The 16,495-nt window shown below is 40.4% G+C and overlaps 1 protein-coding gene across 1 annotated transcript in view; it reads right to left on the reverse strand.

The window, feature by feature from the left end:
- Positions 1-428: 428 nt before the first annotated feature.
- The window catches only part of ldlrad4a (low density lipoprotein receptor class A domain containing 4a), a 57,556-nt gene continuing 41,489 nt past the window's right edge, over positions 429-16,495 (reverse strand). Inside the window, exons 3-5 of the mRNA XM_088929004.1 lie at positions 4,998-5,152; positions 2,205-2,258; positions 429-1,127 (exon numbers count right to left, since the gene is read on the reverse strand). Of these exons, the coding sequence (XP_088785130.1) occupies positions 585-1,127; positions 2,205-2,258; positions 4,998-5,152 (752 nt within the window). The 3' untranslated portion in view covers positions 429-584. The remainder of the gene's footprint in view (positions 1,128-2,204; positions 2,259-4,997; positions 5,153-16,495) is intronic.

A 16,495-nucleotide genomic window follows, 5' to 3' on the forward strand; every position in this document is an offset into this window, starting at 1 on the left:
TTCCACAGATGAAAGGACAACACGCACAAAAAAAAATCACATATAGCAGTTCCCCCTTCTTAACAATAAGATAGTGCAACTTTAGAGGACTTTCTTTCTTGTGAATGTTATACAATCTAATCCCCACTATTATTTCTTGGCACTCGGATTTGAATTTCGATTGGTTTTCAAATCTTGGTTGTGTATAGATCTCAGTCTTTAAAAATTGCCTAAACTTCCCTCTAGCTCAGGGCCAGTATTGTCCTTTATTTAAAAAAAAAGTTTAGAATCTGTGCTAATACTTTGTTTTTGTTTTTTTTCATTTAAAGGAAACGATAAAAAAACGGCTAGCTATGAAGTGAAAAAAATTACACGCAGTGTGCACCCCCTACCCCCCCCACGCCCTCCCCCGTAATCCATCGTAAAAAGATGTGAAAGAAGCCCCGATTTGAAGCTCGGCATCTTCCCGTTTTTTTCCCCCCCCTCGTGTTCGTGCTGCTCTGCCGAGGGACGATATCGCGTTTGTGCACGGGAGTGTAGAGAAAGCGGCCACACTCCTGGGTTGGAGGGCAGGCCCGGCGCGCGCGGTAGGGACCGGGCTGTCCTCACACCAGGTTGTCCCGCTGGCTTTCCTCGGCTTTGACGGGAACCGTTGTGCTCTCGGGATGGCTCGGCTGAGCTGTCCGGCTTCCGGCCCGCAGCGCTGAAGGAGGACTATTGCTGTGCTGGTGAAGAAAGAACGAGGAGCCCGGGTAGTGCCCCATGACCTCTGTGTAGGTGGGCGGGGGCCCCTCCATCCGGCCGTGGCTACTGGAGTTGGTGGCGCTGATGCCCGAGTTGCTGCTCGGCGGCCGCGGGCCCCCGCTGTGCGGGCCGATGTCGATCAAGTCGCTGTCAAATATGGTCCTGTTAGGCGGCGCCCGGACCGACTCCCTGTTGAGCTCCATCTGCTGCTCGGGGTCCCTCAGCTGCAGGGTGCAGGGCCCCTGGTAGGGAGGCGGCTCCTCTCCGTCCGACAGCGAGATGGTGGGCGGCAGGTCGATCTCGTGCTGCAGGTAAGGGTAGGTAGGCTGGAAGCGGCTGAATCGATCCCTGTGCATAAACGACGGCGCGGTGAACCTCTCTCTGGACTGCGGGGCATACATCACCTGCAAGAAGAGGGAAGTCCGTCTGAACAGGCAACCGGCTTCCGCACTGCACAATGTCACGACGCGTCGGCAACAGGACTTCTACCCGCTAACTTCAAAAGTCTATTTATTGATATGCATGCGCAGGAGTAGCTTAAAAATCAGATTAAATAAGATTAAAACAATTGATCGACTGCGACCACACTTCCACATGTAACAAGAAATAAAATTCACATTCGTTTCTGAATAGATTTCAAATTGTCTTTAAAAACCAAAAATGTGTAAGGGAGCTTTAAAACACTGGTCTCTTAACCTTGCAGTTCTCAGACTAAGATTTCTGAATTGCAGGACAATTTGTCTCTGACCTAACCTTTTCAGGCAAATGTGGTTTAATGCTTTAAGACTACTTCCATTTTTAATCATTTCACTGTGAACTTCCCCAGAAGCTACTAAAATCACAGGTGAATCAGAATTCAGGAGAAATATGTCGTGGTTGAATCCTATTCGATAAACGGCATTGGAATGAATTTAGGTTATGAAGCTTTAGATATCTGAAATTAGTAAGAAAAAACTAATGTTTAAAAACAGCACTCTGTCCACCCAGCCACCAGATTCTGAAGATTTTTAAATAAAATGAAAATATGCAGCAGACCGATATGCCAGCTCTGTAGTTTATCAAAATGTACCGCTATGAGCTGAGATCTTTCATCACAGGGGTGGAATAGTTCTATGTTTCCCACAAGACTGCAACCTAAATGGAACATTTGCCTCCTCTTACAATCCGTCTTTCACACCATCTGTTTCGTCAAACAGTTCATATTGAGACAAAGAAATACACTTTGGTAATGACATTAGTGTGAAATGTTTTCATTAATCTCAAAGCATCCTCAGAATTTGTGCTCCCAAACTAAATACAAAATGCTAAAGAACACTAATGAGATGTCCAAAGGACGCACAACAAGTACACCGTTTCCACTACTTTGTCATTTTAAATTGGACAAAAGCTTTGGAAGAATGAACCTGCAACACCATTTGCTTAAGTGAATAGCTATCAGCTTCCTAATAGTGTGAAGCAGCTACATTTAAACGCGTTCTTACCTCTGAAGGGCCTTGCCTTGAAACAGAATTGTCCGATGGCCACAGGCACCCCTCCTGGCAGGGAGAAACCAGAAGGACATGTGAGGGCAGAAATGTTGGGTTTCCCCAATTGCCTCTGCATTGGTGATGGGATCGACTTTTACTGAACCAAATAATGAACCCAAAGTGCTTGTGAAATCTGTTACATATGCCACTATGACAATCTAGGTTCAGAAGCCCCCAGACTTGCGGACATGTCACCAGTGCCAACAAAAAGTTAATTATATTTCAAATTCTGCTAAAATAAAAGCCTTGTGGTCACAATCCAGGAATATTTCCAGAGAACCTCCACGTACTCCCCCCCACAACACAAAGCCTGAAAACCCCGTATGTTAAACTGATTAAATGTATAGCAGTCATTAGTATTAGTTCATCCAACAGTGAATATCCTTGTGGGAACCCTCAATTTCAGATACCAGTGGCACCTCCTTGAGCAATGGCTTCAACTAGATATGTCCTATAACTGTTTATTTGTCTTTCATCAACTTTAAAGAATCTTCTCCCGTTCCTTACAGAGCTGCTTTAAGGCTGGTGACCTGTAGGTGCTTGCACGAACTTGCATCACATCCTGCTGTAACATGTCAAGGAGGTTTATGTCCAGACTTTGACTTGGCCAGTCCAAGTCCTGCTGCTTGACCCTCTATTGGCTCAGTTTCATCTGACACTCTCCTCCAGAATTCACTGATACATCAGATTAATTGTTCTGTCAATGAGGGGGGGGGGGCAAACCATAATACTTTCACTACCATGCTTGATGAAATTCTTCAGTGGGGAGAAAAAAAGTTTTTGGTTTCTACTACAAAAAGTTTCTTACTATGGCCAAAAAGGTCAAATTTTGACTTGTCTGTCCAGAGACCATTTTTCCCCCCCAATAGTCTTGTGGACTGTCCAGGTGTTCTCTGGTGAGCTCGAGATGGTGGCAAACATTCCTTTTTAAGATTTTTTCTCTCCAGGTTATCCTCCAGTAAAAAACATTTCTGTCGTCTTTTCCCTAAAGGTTCAGGCACGAACATGGACATAAGCCACTGACAGAAAGGCCTGCGGATCCTTGGACGTTACCCAGGGGTTCCTTGTGACTGCCTCAATTTTAGGGGGTTTTGGTTTTTGGGTCTTGAAGCAGATCTTAGCAGTCCTGTGGTCTTGAATATTTTCCCATTTGTAAACTGTAAAAAAAATGGATAGAGCTCTGCATGTTCAGAAATGGTTTTGTAATGCTCTCCAGGCTGAAAAGCATCAACTATTCATGTGCTGAGGTCCTTCTGATCGTGGCATGATGACATCTGTTCCCTCACTTGAATGGTGAAGATCAAAATATTTGCAACCATTATATAGAAGTGGTTAAAAAATGAACTGATTAAAAATATAAACACTTTTGGATATTTAAGAAAAGACTGGCTTTGATTAAACAAGGGTATTATAGTAAGAAATTCTAATTACCCTAATTATACTGGGGATTCACAAACCTTCTTGGCACAGTATATAGTATGAACACTTCACAGCTTCATGCAGAACTCACTGAAAATTCATAGAATTGGAAAAGATCAAGTTCATTGTCATTATACTCATATACAGGTATATGGTATAATGGAATGCTATTTAGCTAGCTCTCAGACGATAAGTAGTACAAAAAAACAACAATACAAATGTATAATAAAAGACAGACAACAGGGAGTGTGCAAAAACAACAAAAGGTAACAGGTAATGTGCAAAACATCAGATGTGCAAAAACAAGTACTGACTAATGGATCAACAGAATGAAATAAAAGGACAGAAAATTATGGGGAGTGATCTTTTTGACATGTAAGGTAGATTTCAATGTGTGTTTGAGTTTTTGGTAAGAAAGAAGGCACTGTGAGGTTCAGAGCATAGGTGAGAGGAGAGAGAGAAAGGCTGGGAGTTTAATAGTTTGATAGTGCGGGGGTAAAAACGGTCTCTGAGTCTGGTATTCCGGGCCCGAATTCTCCGGTACCATTTTCCAGATGGTAGGTAAAATCTTCCCAATTAATGTTACAACCATTAAACTGCAAAGCATGCTGGTAGAGGTGATAGTGTCTAGCAAAATACTAAGAAAACCATAGCCAGGAAGAGTTAAAATTCCAGGATGCATGCCATAATATTTGCCTCCAAGAATAACCGAAAAGAATCATTATAAGAATGCTCTGAATTACACATCTGTCAGTGTGTAAGTCCTAGCAATACAAAGAATAAATCAAATGGTTCAATATAAAACAATGCATAAAACTGTTTCAGGACCTTAATGTAGAACTGTCACAAGAGACTACTACCCATGATTTCACTTTTTTCCCCAAGAGGTCGAAGGGTAATGAACCAGATGTATAATCTCTGGTAAATCTCTAAAGCAGGAGCCTGTCATTGTGTTAGTTATCCATAATATGAACTTTATCAAATTGCAAGGCAAATGTATATGTCAAATGAGCAGAAAAAGGAAGGGCAATGTGCTTTGTTTGGCAGTGTGGCAGAATTACAATGCCAGGGCCCTACAAGAACATCTGAAGAAACCAGTTGCTTTATAAAGTATCCAGAACACACAAAAGCTCAATCCAAACCACTTCCCTGCTCCACTGAGTACAGCCTGAAAGGCTATTGGGCTGTACTGACACACTTCATGTGCACTGATGCACTTCAGATGAAACTGAAGCAAGAATAGTTGGAAGACATAGCAGTGGCTTTGCCTGCCAAAGACAAAAAGACGCTCGTTGTGGGCTACAAGCACATGGCTCGTGCTGGACTCACCGGCTGCAGTGTCTCCTCGCGTCTCCTGCCTTGGCTCTGTCTGTTGATGAATGACCACGTGGAAAGCTTATAGTGATTCAGCAAGCAGATGATCACGACAACCATCACTGTCATCACCACGATTATAATGATTATCTGAACAAACTCCAGTTCAGCTGAAAGAAAACGGACAGGAGAGATCTTGGTTAGAAATCACTACCGAAAGTAAAAATTTATTATCCTCTTAAATTCATACAACAGTTCATGTTTTGCAGCTGTTGCATTTATTTGCTGCTATGCTGCAGAATTATTGCAAACTGTCCTTCATAACATAAATCAAAACACAAGGGGGCAGCACAGCAAAGCTTTTGCTAGAGCTGGAAAACCTTTGTATTAAAACTAGTAGGAATAGAGCAATCGCAAGCAATGCATCCATGACTTGAAAGAGCCTGCAGTTTAAGGACTATCATTCCTGTAGGAGTATGAACACTGATTCTCATTTTAACTTTTTATTCCCCATTTTTAATCTGTTTTATACATCAAGCATTCATTTAAACTCAACAGCTTTAATGAGCTAATGTGAAATATAAGCTGTGATTTCAAAGTTGTCTGAAATCAGTCTTCCCGCTTGTTATTCTGTATTTCATGCAAGATTTTTTTTAAAAATACTTTCAATTTATGTTATATTGAACATTTGGTAAATTGATACATTGTAAGACTTCACTCAGAATAGCAACTGAGGTACCAGAACATCACTGCATTCCTATTAAAAGAGGAAAGATGTGTAGCATTACACAGCCTATATTAATGTACTTCTCATTTTTCACTAAAATGCAGCTCCTGTCTAACCATTAATTTGCCTTTACATTGCTGTGTAGTGGGTAAAATAGGTAACTCCTTCACAGATGTGTAAACAGGTATATAAATGAAATGAAGGCATGACATGCCTTTACAGTGCATGCAGTATAATAGAAGTATAACAGCTTCCATAAGCCAGTAACGTTTGTTTGTTGCAACTGCAAACTGTGCTGAAACTGAATGTGTATCAAAACACTGTTCTGGCTACTGCTAAAAATGTGTATCGTTTAAATAAAGGACCTATAGAGATAAAAATGCAAAACTGGTACACATCTATTGCACAACCCAAAAACCTAACTGCAAAAACAAAAGCAGCATTAGCCACCTTTGATACCCAACTGAAGGTCAGGAAGCAGAATTTTCCTTCTGCAAATCAAGTGCAGTTAAAAATATACCCTTTAAAGAAAATACTAGATTTCTGAAAAAATAAGGTACTATCACTCAGAAGGGGGGGGGGGGGGATCTGGATTCAGATATTACTCTTTCATGAAGACTTTTCTGTGATCAGCTGGTATAATGATCAGACAACACGGCCATCCCAGCAATCTGCAACATCTGCTCTGAGGTGACCAGACGCATTACAGGGTGAACCCACTGGAAATCTCCCAATCTGTGGCTATGGGTCTCAAACAGATTGTACTGGTTAGAGATCTAAGCAGGGAACATAGCAGAACGTTTTGTACTGATCAAATGCTACTAGTGATCTCATTTTAACTTAATGGAAACCTAAGCTAAATGACAAAAATCCCTTGGCACAAAATGGGTTATTCTACATTAACATATGAATATTAGGTATACAGATAACTTGCTTTGTACAATGAGCTGCTAAAATGCTGATGACAATTTATATCGGAGTGCATGAAAATTTGTCATTTTAAAAGTCCATGGAAAATTTCATTTCATGGAGTTCACAAAAAATGAAAGAGTGGGAGAGGCAAAATGGCGAGAAAATATCTGCCATAAAGTGTTAGAAAATGGGCCAATTTAATTTTAAAATACACCAGGTTGGCCCTGCTGAGTGCATCTAATCTTTTCATCACACACTTCAGTACTGACTATAGCAAGTTGCCACCTTAAAATCTATTTTAATCTATAAACAAGAGGTTTTATTCATCTGAATTAACAGGAAATTGAGAAATCAATTTTTGTGGCTAACAAAACCACAATGTTTCTGAAACTTAGTATTCATATTTAAGGAAGTCTCTGGTATACTGTACCAGTATAACACTAATTGGGCCCTAAACCTCAGAGTTTGACAGTTATCAGTCTCATTTGTATCACACTTGGCTTTACCAACTCGAACGCATTACAAATGTGAATTCCTTCGGACACAGTGATTTCCTCTGCTTCAAGCACGTTCATTTGTAATACGCAATATTAGGATATTTTACTTTAATAGACCCTGGAGTACAGTAAAACAGCAGTAAGTGGAAAAAATAAGCCTTAACAAAAACTACACACTAAAGGTTGGTGTACTCACAATAACTGAACAATTGTTCTTCTTATTCTCTGAACTGTTCAAACATTCTATGGTAGGATGTTCATCTTTTCCTACAGAGACCATGTGTAGACTAAGTCGCTGTCAAACTCATTTGCTAGGATGCATGGTTTATGAGAAGTGACAATTAGAACTTCTCTGAGAAATTAATTCAAGCAGCTTCTTCAAAACCAGTCAAACCAAATGTTTAGATCACAGAGCATAGTTGTTCATCTTATGCATAACAGAACTGACTGAACCTGACGATAGTCAACTATAAGAACAGTCACAAAGACCATACGTTTCCTTCAAAACATTGGCTTGGGTTGTCCCTTTTATTTTGCAAACAAAGAGGCTGTAATTTATTCTGTGGCGTCTTCTTGTAAATACAGGCCTAGCACCATACACTGAAAATCTAAAAAATTACAGAATATAAACTCAAACACAAGTAAGCTTCTCTTATGTACGTGCGACAAAACTTCACTCCAGACAGATGTACATCCTGTACTGCCACTTTGAATAAAAAAAAAGTGATCCGAAAGTCGTTTGCCTTGGATGAAGGCTATACTTGAATAAGCCGATAGAGTATTTTTCTAGTTACTGCTTCCTTCGTCTTTTCTATACTGAATCAGAGAAACAATAAGGGAATGCAGTCACGTTCTGGACATGCAAAGGAACATGTTCTGTAACGAGACATGCTCTCGACTGAATTCCATTAAACAATGTTTATGCAAATACTGAAAAGCTCTGCACACCCCACAAATCCAACACTGCCACAGCACATCAGAATCCAAACAAGTACACTGCCAGGTAAAACAAATGATTCCACAAGCAGCACAGCGACGCATTTTTAAATAAAAAATAGAAAAATCAATATTCAACTCAACGCTAACATTAGAAACAATCCACAACAGCAAAAATCAAGAAGCAGCCAGGCCCCTGCAAGACACAAAGCTCCAAGCAAGCACAGCAGTGTACGAGTGGCTAAATCTTGGTACCTCTCTCCAGCAATGGGTGACTGAGCTGGGCGACCTTTCTGGCAGTAACATTTCCCTGGTCTCTCACCGACATAGTCCGCCCAGCACAGCTCTGATCAGCTGCACTGGGCTCTTGCTCTGTCCCAGATACAGCCAGGCCCCTCCCAGGCCTGCTGAGCTCACAGAGAGGCAGAGCTGCTGCTGTCACTATAGCAACGCCAGGCTCGGTAGCTCTGTCTACAAGGCCCAGGGTGCAAGACTCCAGAGCTCTGACCTCACAGTAGGGCCACTGGCAAACAGAAAAAGGCACAGAGCCAAAAAAACAGACGATGGAGCAGAATTGAGGCCTGCTGTCTGCACTAAACCTAGCAGACTTTATTGGAAGCTTTCAGGACGCGAGACGCATTTTAGGGCCCTCTGGACAAAACTTTCGACAGTAAGTATGTTGCAACTTGTATCAGATTTGATTCAGCAAACATTCGGAAAACCATATGCAATATGCAAACATAAAAATGACATCATATACAAAAAGGACTAAAAGTGTCCTTTGCAGCATTGTAAATCAATACTCAATAGCTATTAAGTGCAGTAGGTTCACCAAAATGTCATTTTAATGAGAGGCTGAGGCTTTTCAGGTAAAGAATAATTATAGGTAAAGTATACACTGAGGCATCAAGAGAAATGGTTTAACAGCGGAGCTTTCTTTAGGTGTTACTTCCTTGTTCCTTTGCAGCTCGCACATGGCTGTCTGCTGAATTCACTCACTCAAAAGGCAAAAAACTTTAAATACAAATATCCAGGCTGTGAAATTTGCAATAGATCAGACTCAATGTCCTTCAATCCAGACAAGGCTCAGGAAATGCTGTAGACTACAACAGCCCAGCATGAAGACGGGAAAAGGACACCTAATTCTTCCTGATCTGAATAAGCAGGAATGAGCTGCAGTACATCTCCATGAGAATAATGAGCTAGAACTGTCCAGACAGGTTAAAGCTTCCTCTCTCATTCAGCTACACGGGCAAGATGGGCAGGTATCAGCCAGAGATGGGATTTCCCTGCAGTTATGGATATGAGAAATTTAATCATGTTAACAACTCTGGGCAAAAGCCCTGCTGTGGTTTATTTTAGAACAAAGCCATTGTCAAAATCTGCAAGACAGGCAGCCACACAATTTAGATCCTCCTGTTATCTCTACCATTTCACAAGGCAAGCAAACAAAAGGATAGGCACAACCTAATAGGCTCTGTGGGCAGGAAACTCACAGATCTGCCAGTGTTTTTTTGTAGAAGACAATGTGCCAGACAAGAGGGAGTCGCAGCTCTGAAAAACACTAATCTGCCTGTTCTGAAATATTCCCGGCAACAGTCATGAGTAATGGTCCTAACTGAAGTACTCACATCCTCTAGTAAACAACCACAGCACTAATGTATGTAGTGAACCATGAGAGAAAGTACTTCACCTGCTTGAAAATGCATTAATAGTACTGATCTAACCCTCATAAACAGAACTGTGCCAAATTATGTTAAACCAGAGGCTTCTGAGAGAAATTGTGTATTAAAAATTTGCACCATTTCTTCGGTTTTCCTTATAGTGGCATTTTCTCTACCATTTCACCGAGTAGTTTAAATTCAAAAAGAATCTTAACATTTCTAGGATGTATATCTAAAAAAAGGGTTATCCCTCAGAAGTCAGAGTTATAAAGCATAGTTAAAATCCATTGTTTCATTGCAAAGTCATTTTGATTTTGCTTCATCCCAAAGGATATAGCTCAGACATTTTGATGACCCTCTTATAAAAAAAAACGCACATTACTAAGTTGCTGTCTTGGAGCATTTGGGTCCTGGACTGTATTATGACCTGGAGTACCTTCTGTGTGGAGAGTAACACTTGGCAAAAGCACAGACATGACAAATGAATGTGCAGTTTCCTTCCACTCCCAAAAGCCTCCTGGCCAGGTTGACCAATGTTTCCAAGGTTTTAGTCCACAGTATAGTGCTGTACTGCATGCTCCCAGGGGAGGCTTCGGGTCCTACCAAGACGAAGCAGCTTTCACAGGGGTGGATGGATGTTGCCAAGCTGTTGCTGAACCTGTTAAAGCAGCGGGTCTCTTTCCCGGCCTCATTAGTTACTTGCTAAAAGGTCATTTATGATGGCAGGATGCTGCAGTAACTTCATTCTGAGGACTCGATCGTGATGAAGATGACAGCCCTTGAACCCTTGATCTCTCTGAAATGCCTTCCAACACAGATCTCCATCTTTTAACACAGATCTCCATTCACGTTACTTTCCCGTTACAGGACTTCATTCTGGCACACCTGGGACAAGTCTGTTCGGATCAAGCGAAACAAGCACACAAGGTAACTGAAGCCACCCACTGCTATTCAATTCTGATGCAGCCTTTTCGACTAGCAAATGAAAACAAGTTTGGCACACAAACCTAGTTATACAGAATAATTCAATAAATGTTTTGACATGTCTGGTCTGCTTGTGTCACCACAGGAAAAAAAAAAAGCAAAGTGACCTATTGTTAATCATGTTTTCTTCGAGGGCAATCTATTCTTATTTTCCTCGGAATACAGTGCTGTCACCTTAGCACAGCCCTCGCTCCTGACCTCTCTTTCTAATCTCAGATAAAGCAGTGGTATTAAAGATCTCAAGACACCAGCTCCAGACATGTCTAGACTTCTTGTGTCATAACGCAGACTTTCCTTAAATTATTTAACCTCACGGTAAGACTGAGAGCCTGCTCAGACTGCCTGAGCTGAGAAGCCACCTGCCAAAGCCTCTGACACCTTGCAACCGAGGCAGACTAAATCTCATTACTGCAGACATTGCCTAATGCACATCTGAGGTAAACAGTAATCAGGAAAACCCTTTTCAGACCAAACCTATTCATTAAGCAGCACACCTCCCTTACAGACCTGCTGTACACTGCAGCCACACAAACACCACCTGCACAGCACTTTTTCATTATGGCAACAGCTCTCCCTGCTCTTTTTAAAAATGCTAGTCTGTCAAACACTGAGAAGCTCCCATTAATATTTTTTTAACAGCATAACAGGATCGCACAGAAATAAAGAACTTCCTGTGAGTCCACTTAATAAAAGTGCACAGGTTTCATTTCAAAGCCTCTCTCCATTTTCTGAGGCTTCTCGTTAAGTACACCTTACGCCGTACCAGCAGCAGGTTCTCAAAAAGAACCTGACAGCGTTCGTTTTTAAAAAGTGATTAACAGTCCACATCCTCTTTTTCAGTAGGTCTTGCTGAACCTTATTATAATGCAGAAATTACATTTAAAACAGAAAAAACAAGTAGTCATTGAAAGCAGTGCCTTTTACACGTTGGTAGTTGAAACATACTGAGAGGTTTTAAAAACAAGTACTAATGGTTTTTACACTTTCATAGCATTTTTAAAGCCAATCAGTACATAGACAATCACAAGAAGCAGTAAAATGTGTATGGTGTTCTTATCAAAATAGTAAACCCTCTGTAAAGGGTCTGTACAGACCTCTTGTCTATAAAGTCAAATAATGGACTTCCCCCTTAATGGACAAATGCACAAATAATAAAAGTAAATATAAATATTACATAGGTCTAAAATTCAATGGTGCCCAACAGGGGTAGGTCAATTGACACACACCCATCACAAGCTTTTGTATGCTTTAGCAATTTATATAGTAGATTTAAGACACGAGATACAGAGCTTGAATATTTATGAGAGAAGAGGCACAGGAACAATTGAACGTTGACTGCAATTGTTAAAACCAGTCAAAATCAGGATGTACTTTACTGTACATTTTACACTAAAGCCACTTACTTAAAGCAGAGCTTCTAAGAAGTACCATGTCATAAGATCAGCTATTCTTAACATTGCAATTTCCAGTAGTGAAATTTGTTTAGAAATAAATTACTCCTTTTTAATAATCCTTCACAAAGCATTATTCTATAAAAATAATTTTTTCCCCCAAAACCTAGCCTCAAAATACAATTTTCAATAATTTACTTTTATGACTGATAGAGTTTAACAGTGTAGACAGGCACATTTTACTGCAAAAAGCCCCCAAACAAGTTGTAAAACTATTTCTAAATCTGAAGACTATTTCAATTCATCTTAAGTGCGACTATACATGCAATAACTAGAGTAATTTATTGAAGCAGAATTTCAACTGCAGCAGTATGCCAAGAAATGATTAATTCATATGATCATTATGCTCTCCATATTTCGATATGAATTTCAATAAGAACGAGTGACTTCGGAGAAAAAAAACTTTGTTGAAAAGGTTATCCAAAGATGCTTTCTTCTGTTTTTCTAGATCAGACAGAGTATGTGAGCAGGGCGGGTCAACTATATGTGTAAGGAACAGATGGTTCTTCAGACCGTTTTGGACTACTGTCAGCTCAAACATTCTGTTGTCAGATAATGCAAAAGCAAAGGATTATCACTATCAAACCGTTTTTGTGCAATTTTATGGCCTTACTAGAACCTATAAACTAGCCATAGAACTAGCAGTGAAAGAGGGCTTAACCCCGCTTCATAGGGCCAGTAATCTACCAAACTGTTCAGCCCACTGGCATATCCACACAATTCACTTTACTGCTCCAGAGGGGAAAGAAAAAAGGATGGCTATGTCAAACCTGTTTATCTTACAGATGCTGAATCATTCCTTTAAGAAAGCACTGTCACTTCAACACAAATTCTGTGAGGTATGTGGAGCAGGAGGATAAGAACAAACACTGCAGGATTCTCGGGAATTAAATCAAAACCTTTGCACTCAGACATGCTTGACTGCAGCCTTCATCAGTGTGCTCTGCAATCACAACAGCTTCGAAGACTTTATTCGAAAAAGGGTGACAATTCTATGTAACCTTTTATTATAATGAAGCATTGCTTATTTTAAGCATTTTTTTGGAAACATTTCATCTTTCTTTGCTTTAAATTAAATTCTCTGTTAATAGCCTTGAACGTCTGTTATTGCTGTATGGATTATACAAACATTTGCTCCGTCGAGCAAATCCCGACTCGCTGATATTTACCAGAAACGTGATGTGAAGTACAGTATTTCTTTTTCTGTATTATGGCTTGAGCTATCACCAACTTATGGATTTGTGCAGTATTTACTGGAAGAATTTTCCATTATCCTGCCCTACATTTAAATACATTGTTACCTGCAATGTATTTTGACCAATTTCAATATACTTTCATGCATTTGCACCTCTGATGCTGTAGTAAAAGCAGACGCCAGAAGTAGCCTGCATCCTCCTGTCCCTCTATACTCTATGCAATTCTGAAGCTGTGGATCCTGTTCTTGCTACTCATTGTACTCCCAGTAATGAGGGATTTTTATTCAGATTTGTTTGGGTGCACTATTAATACTAATTTCTATTGACTGAAAACTATAATTATATTGCCCGTTTTTGCTAGAATGTCATGAGTTTACAATTAACAGTGCAAATACTGGAAAGTGTCGGTCATTTAGAAGGTTTTGCTGCATCTTAAATACTCAGAAAACTGTTCGGATATTAACATTAGAAATAGACACCACTGAACTTGTTACTTTTCTTCGCACCCCATTAAAACGGCCAAAGTCCACACTGCACAAAGCTTTGCACTGGCGGAAATCAAAGCCAGCCTCTTGCTTCGTTCAGGACACAAGAAATTGCTGCAAGACCCCATTCCCTCTGGTCTGGGTGTTATTGCATAACTGCTGAAGACTCTTTGCCGGAGCTGGGAATTACAGGGGTTAATGTCTCAAGCCTAGCTGGTACTGTAATACTGACCTGTATTAATCATTCACAGCAAAAGATCCAGAAGCAGTTTTAACAGTCTTCGGAGGGCTGAACACATGTTGTGCTAAGGCCTCGGTCTCATGACAGAAGGTAATCACTTTCCGAGTGGGATTTGTATTCTCATCAAACCCTGGACTCCTTCCAGATGAGAGATTATTCAGCCTGCAAAGCCCACCTTGTTTCTCTAGTCTCATCCCGACTCCTCAGACTCCCAGCCGGGCCCCAGGCCTCAAGAGGGAAGCTTTGCTATGGTAACTGAGCCCAAAACACAAGCGTACTCATGGACCTCCTAGAAAAGATTTTATAGTGGATCACGACATCAAGGTTTCCTTTTACATTCTTTGGCTTCCCACGAGCAGCCTACGAGCTGAAAGTGGGTGATTTTAGTCTAGTTGTTATAACTTTTTAGTGGCTTTTATGGAATAAAAAATGGCACGCTGTCAGGGGGTCAGTACCGCTCCTATGCCATGCAGGAATGAAAGCTTGCTGGGGCTGATTTGTCTTGCCCTAGGACAGTAAGCCCGTCTTACCGGAGCTTGGCAAGGTCAGATAAAAGTCAGTCCGGCAAATCTGTCTTTCAGTCTAACGATTACGTTCGGGCAGTAGGAAGAGGGCCTAGCCAGATGGGAAGACTGAAGGACGTGACCTAGATTAGAAACTCCTTACCTAGACATTAACTGCAATTTCCTATTTTAAATAAACGGCAAGTCTGGAGTTTAGAGTGGAAACATTTCAAGATATCAGACAAATTTGAAGATTGTATCTTTACTCAGTTTTTTTTTATTTTGGAACCAAGTCCTACACTGAAACTGATAATTGGATTAGGAAGTTACAATCCCATTTATAAATGTTATATAGATGGAATATATTCAAGTTAACAGAAAAACATAACCAACATCTACTGTAGACTAACTGCATGATAGGAACAAACCCCCAATCCTGACCATAGCCTTAACACTGCCCTAACCCTAGAGTTATATGAAGGCAGCTTGCTCTTCAGTACTTTATAATTTATCATGGCTGGCTTATTAACCATTGACAAAGTGGTTTTACAACTCAAACTGTTTGGGCACTACAGGAAAAAAAAAGGCACTTTTCCCTACTAAGGTACTTCAAATTGTAACTTAAATTTTAACAAGTTCTTGCTATCCGTATGTTCCTACTTAATTGACTAATGTACAGTTCTATAAAAAACAAATTGTGAGCGAGTCTTCCAAGAAAAAGAGGAAGCCAAAATCTAATTCACAAGCCCCAGTCTACCAACTTTGTCTGGCTGGCCTTGCACTGACACTGCTAATGATGACGGATGCTACACGCATGACTACATTTTCTAAGTAAAGGAGAGGGCATATGACACATAATGATATGCAGGCTGTGCTCTATTGTGCTTGTGGTTTGATAATGAGTCTCGTCTGACTGTTTTTCATAGAATTTGCAACTCCCTCTTTGTCACACAAGGAAATATTAAAAAAAAAGAGCACAACTTTTCACATGGGAATGAACTTTCATAACGTCGGCTCTAACATTAATGGGTTTACTTGACATTATGAGATTTTTATTCCTGTTACTTACTGCAACACTTTTTAAGCTGAAAAAACAAGCAGATACTGAATTAAAGCAAATTTCTGAACCAGTCCTTTGGCTCTCCTCTAACTGATTTCATGACAAATTATATAAAAGATGCAGCTACTGCTTCAGAAAACACTTCTAATATCTTCAAAATTCTGGTTATTGATTTGCTTAGCAGATGCCTTAATCCCAGAGTGACATACAATACATATGAAGCTTACATTAGGTAAATTCAAGGAACAACTGCTCATATAAATAATACAATAAGGCTAGCACATGGTAGAAGTGCAATGCTCAGTTGATTCCTTGCTAAATTGTGAGATTCAAGCTTTGCAATATTACCAAATGCAAGCAGAAAAAATTGTTCCTGAGTAAAGTCAGTGTGAGGTTCAGATGCAATCCTGATCTACAGACGGCACAGTAATCTTGAGAACGATTTCCCAAAACAGCTGATTTTAATTGGGAACGTGTGGAAAGCTACGATTTCACCCATCAGCTATGCTTCTACAGGAAAACACTAATTGTGGGGGTCAGGGTTGAAGGCATCCCCCGTGCAGTCTTTGCAAAGAAAATATTTAGCTTTGTGGTTTAAGACAAACGGCCTTTAAAAAAAGTTTTTTTTTTTAAATGTAACCTTAGCTGAATATATTCTATGTTACAATCGGCCTGCACTGTGCCTATCTTGGGAAACAAAAAACAAATGGTAATCAGTGGGTGAGACTGTTTATTATTCCATCTAGGGACTAAAGGTCTCTGTGTGGCACTGCGTGAGAGAAGCAGACAGAGCCTCATGGTCAATGTCAAGGCTGACTGTCTGTGCCTCCCCTGATTTACAGCACTGCCGCCGATTT

Source organism: Atractosteus spatula, chromosome 12, assembly GCF_055471065.1.
Source record: "Atractosteus spatula isolate fAtrSpa1 chromosome 12, fAtrSpa1.hap1, whole genome shotgun sequence".
Lineage (NCBI taxonomy): Eukaryota > Metazoa > Chordata > Actinopteri > Semionotiformes > Lepisosteidae > Atractosteus > Atractosteus spatula.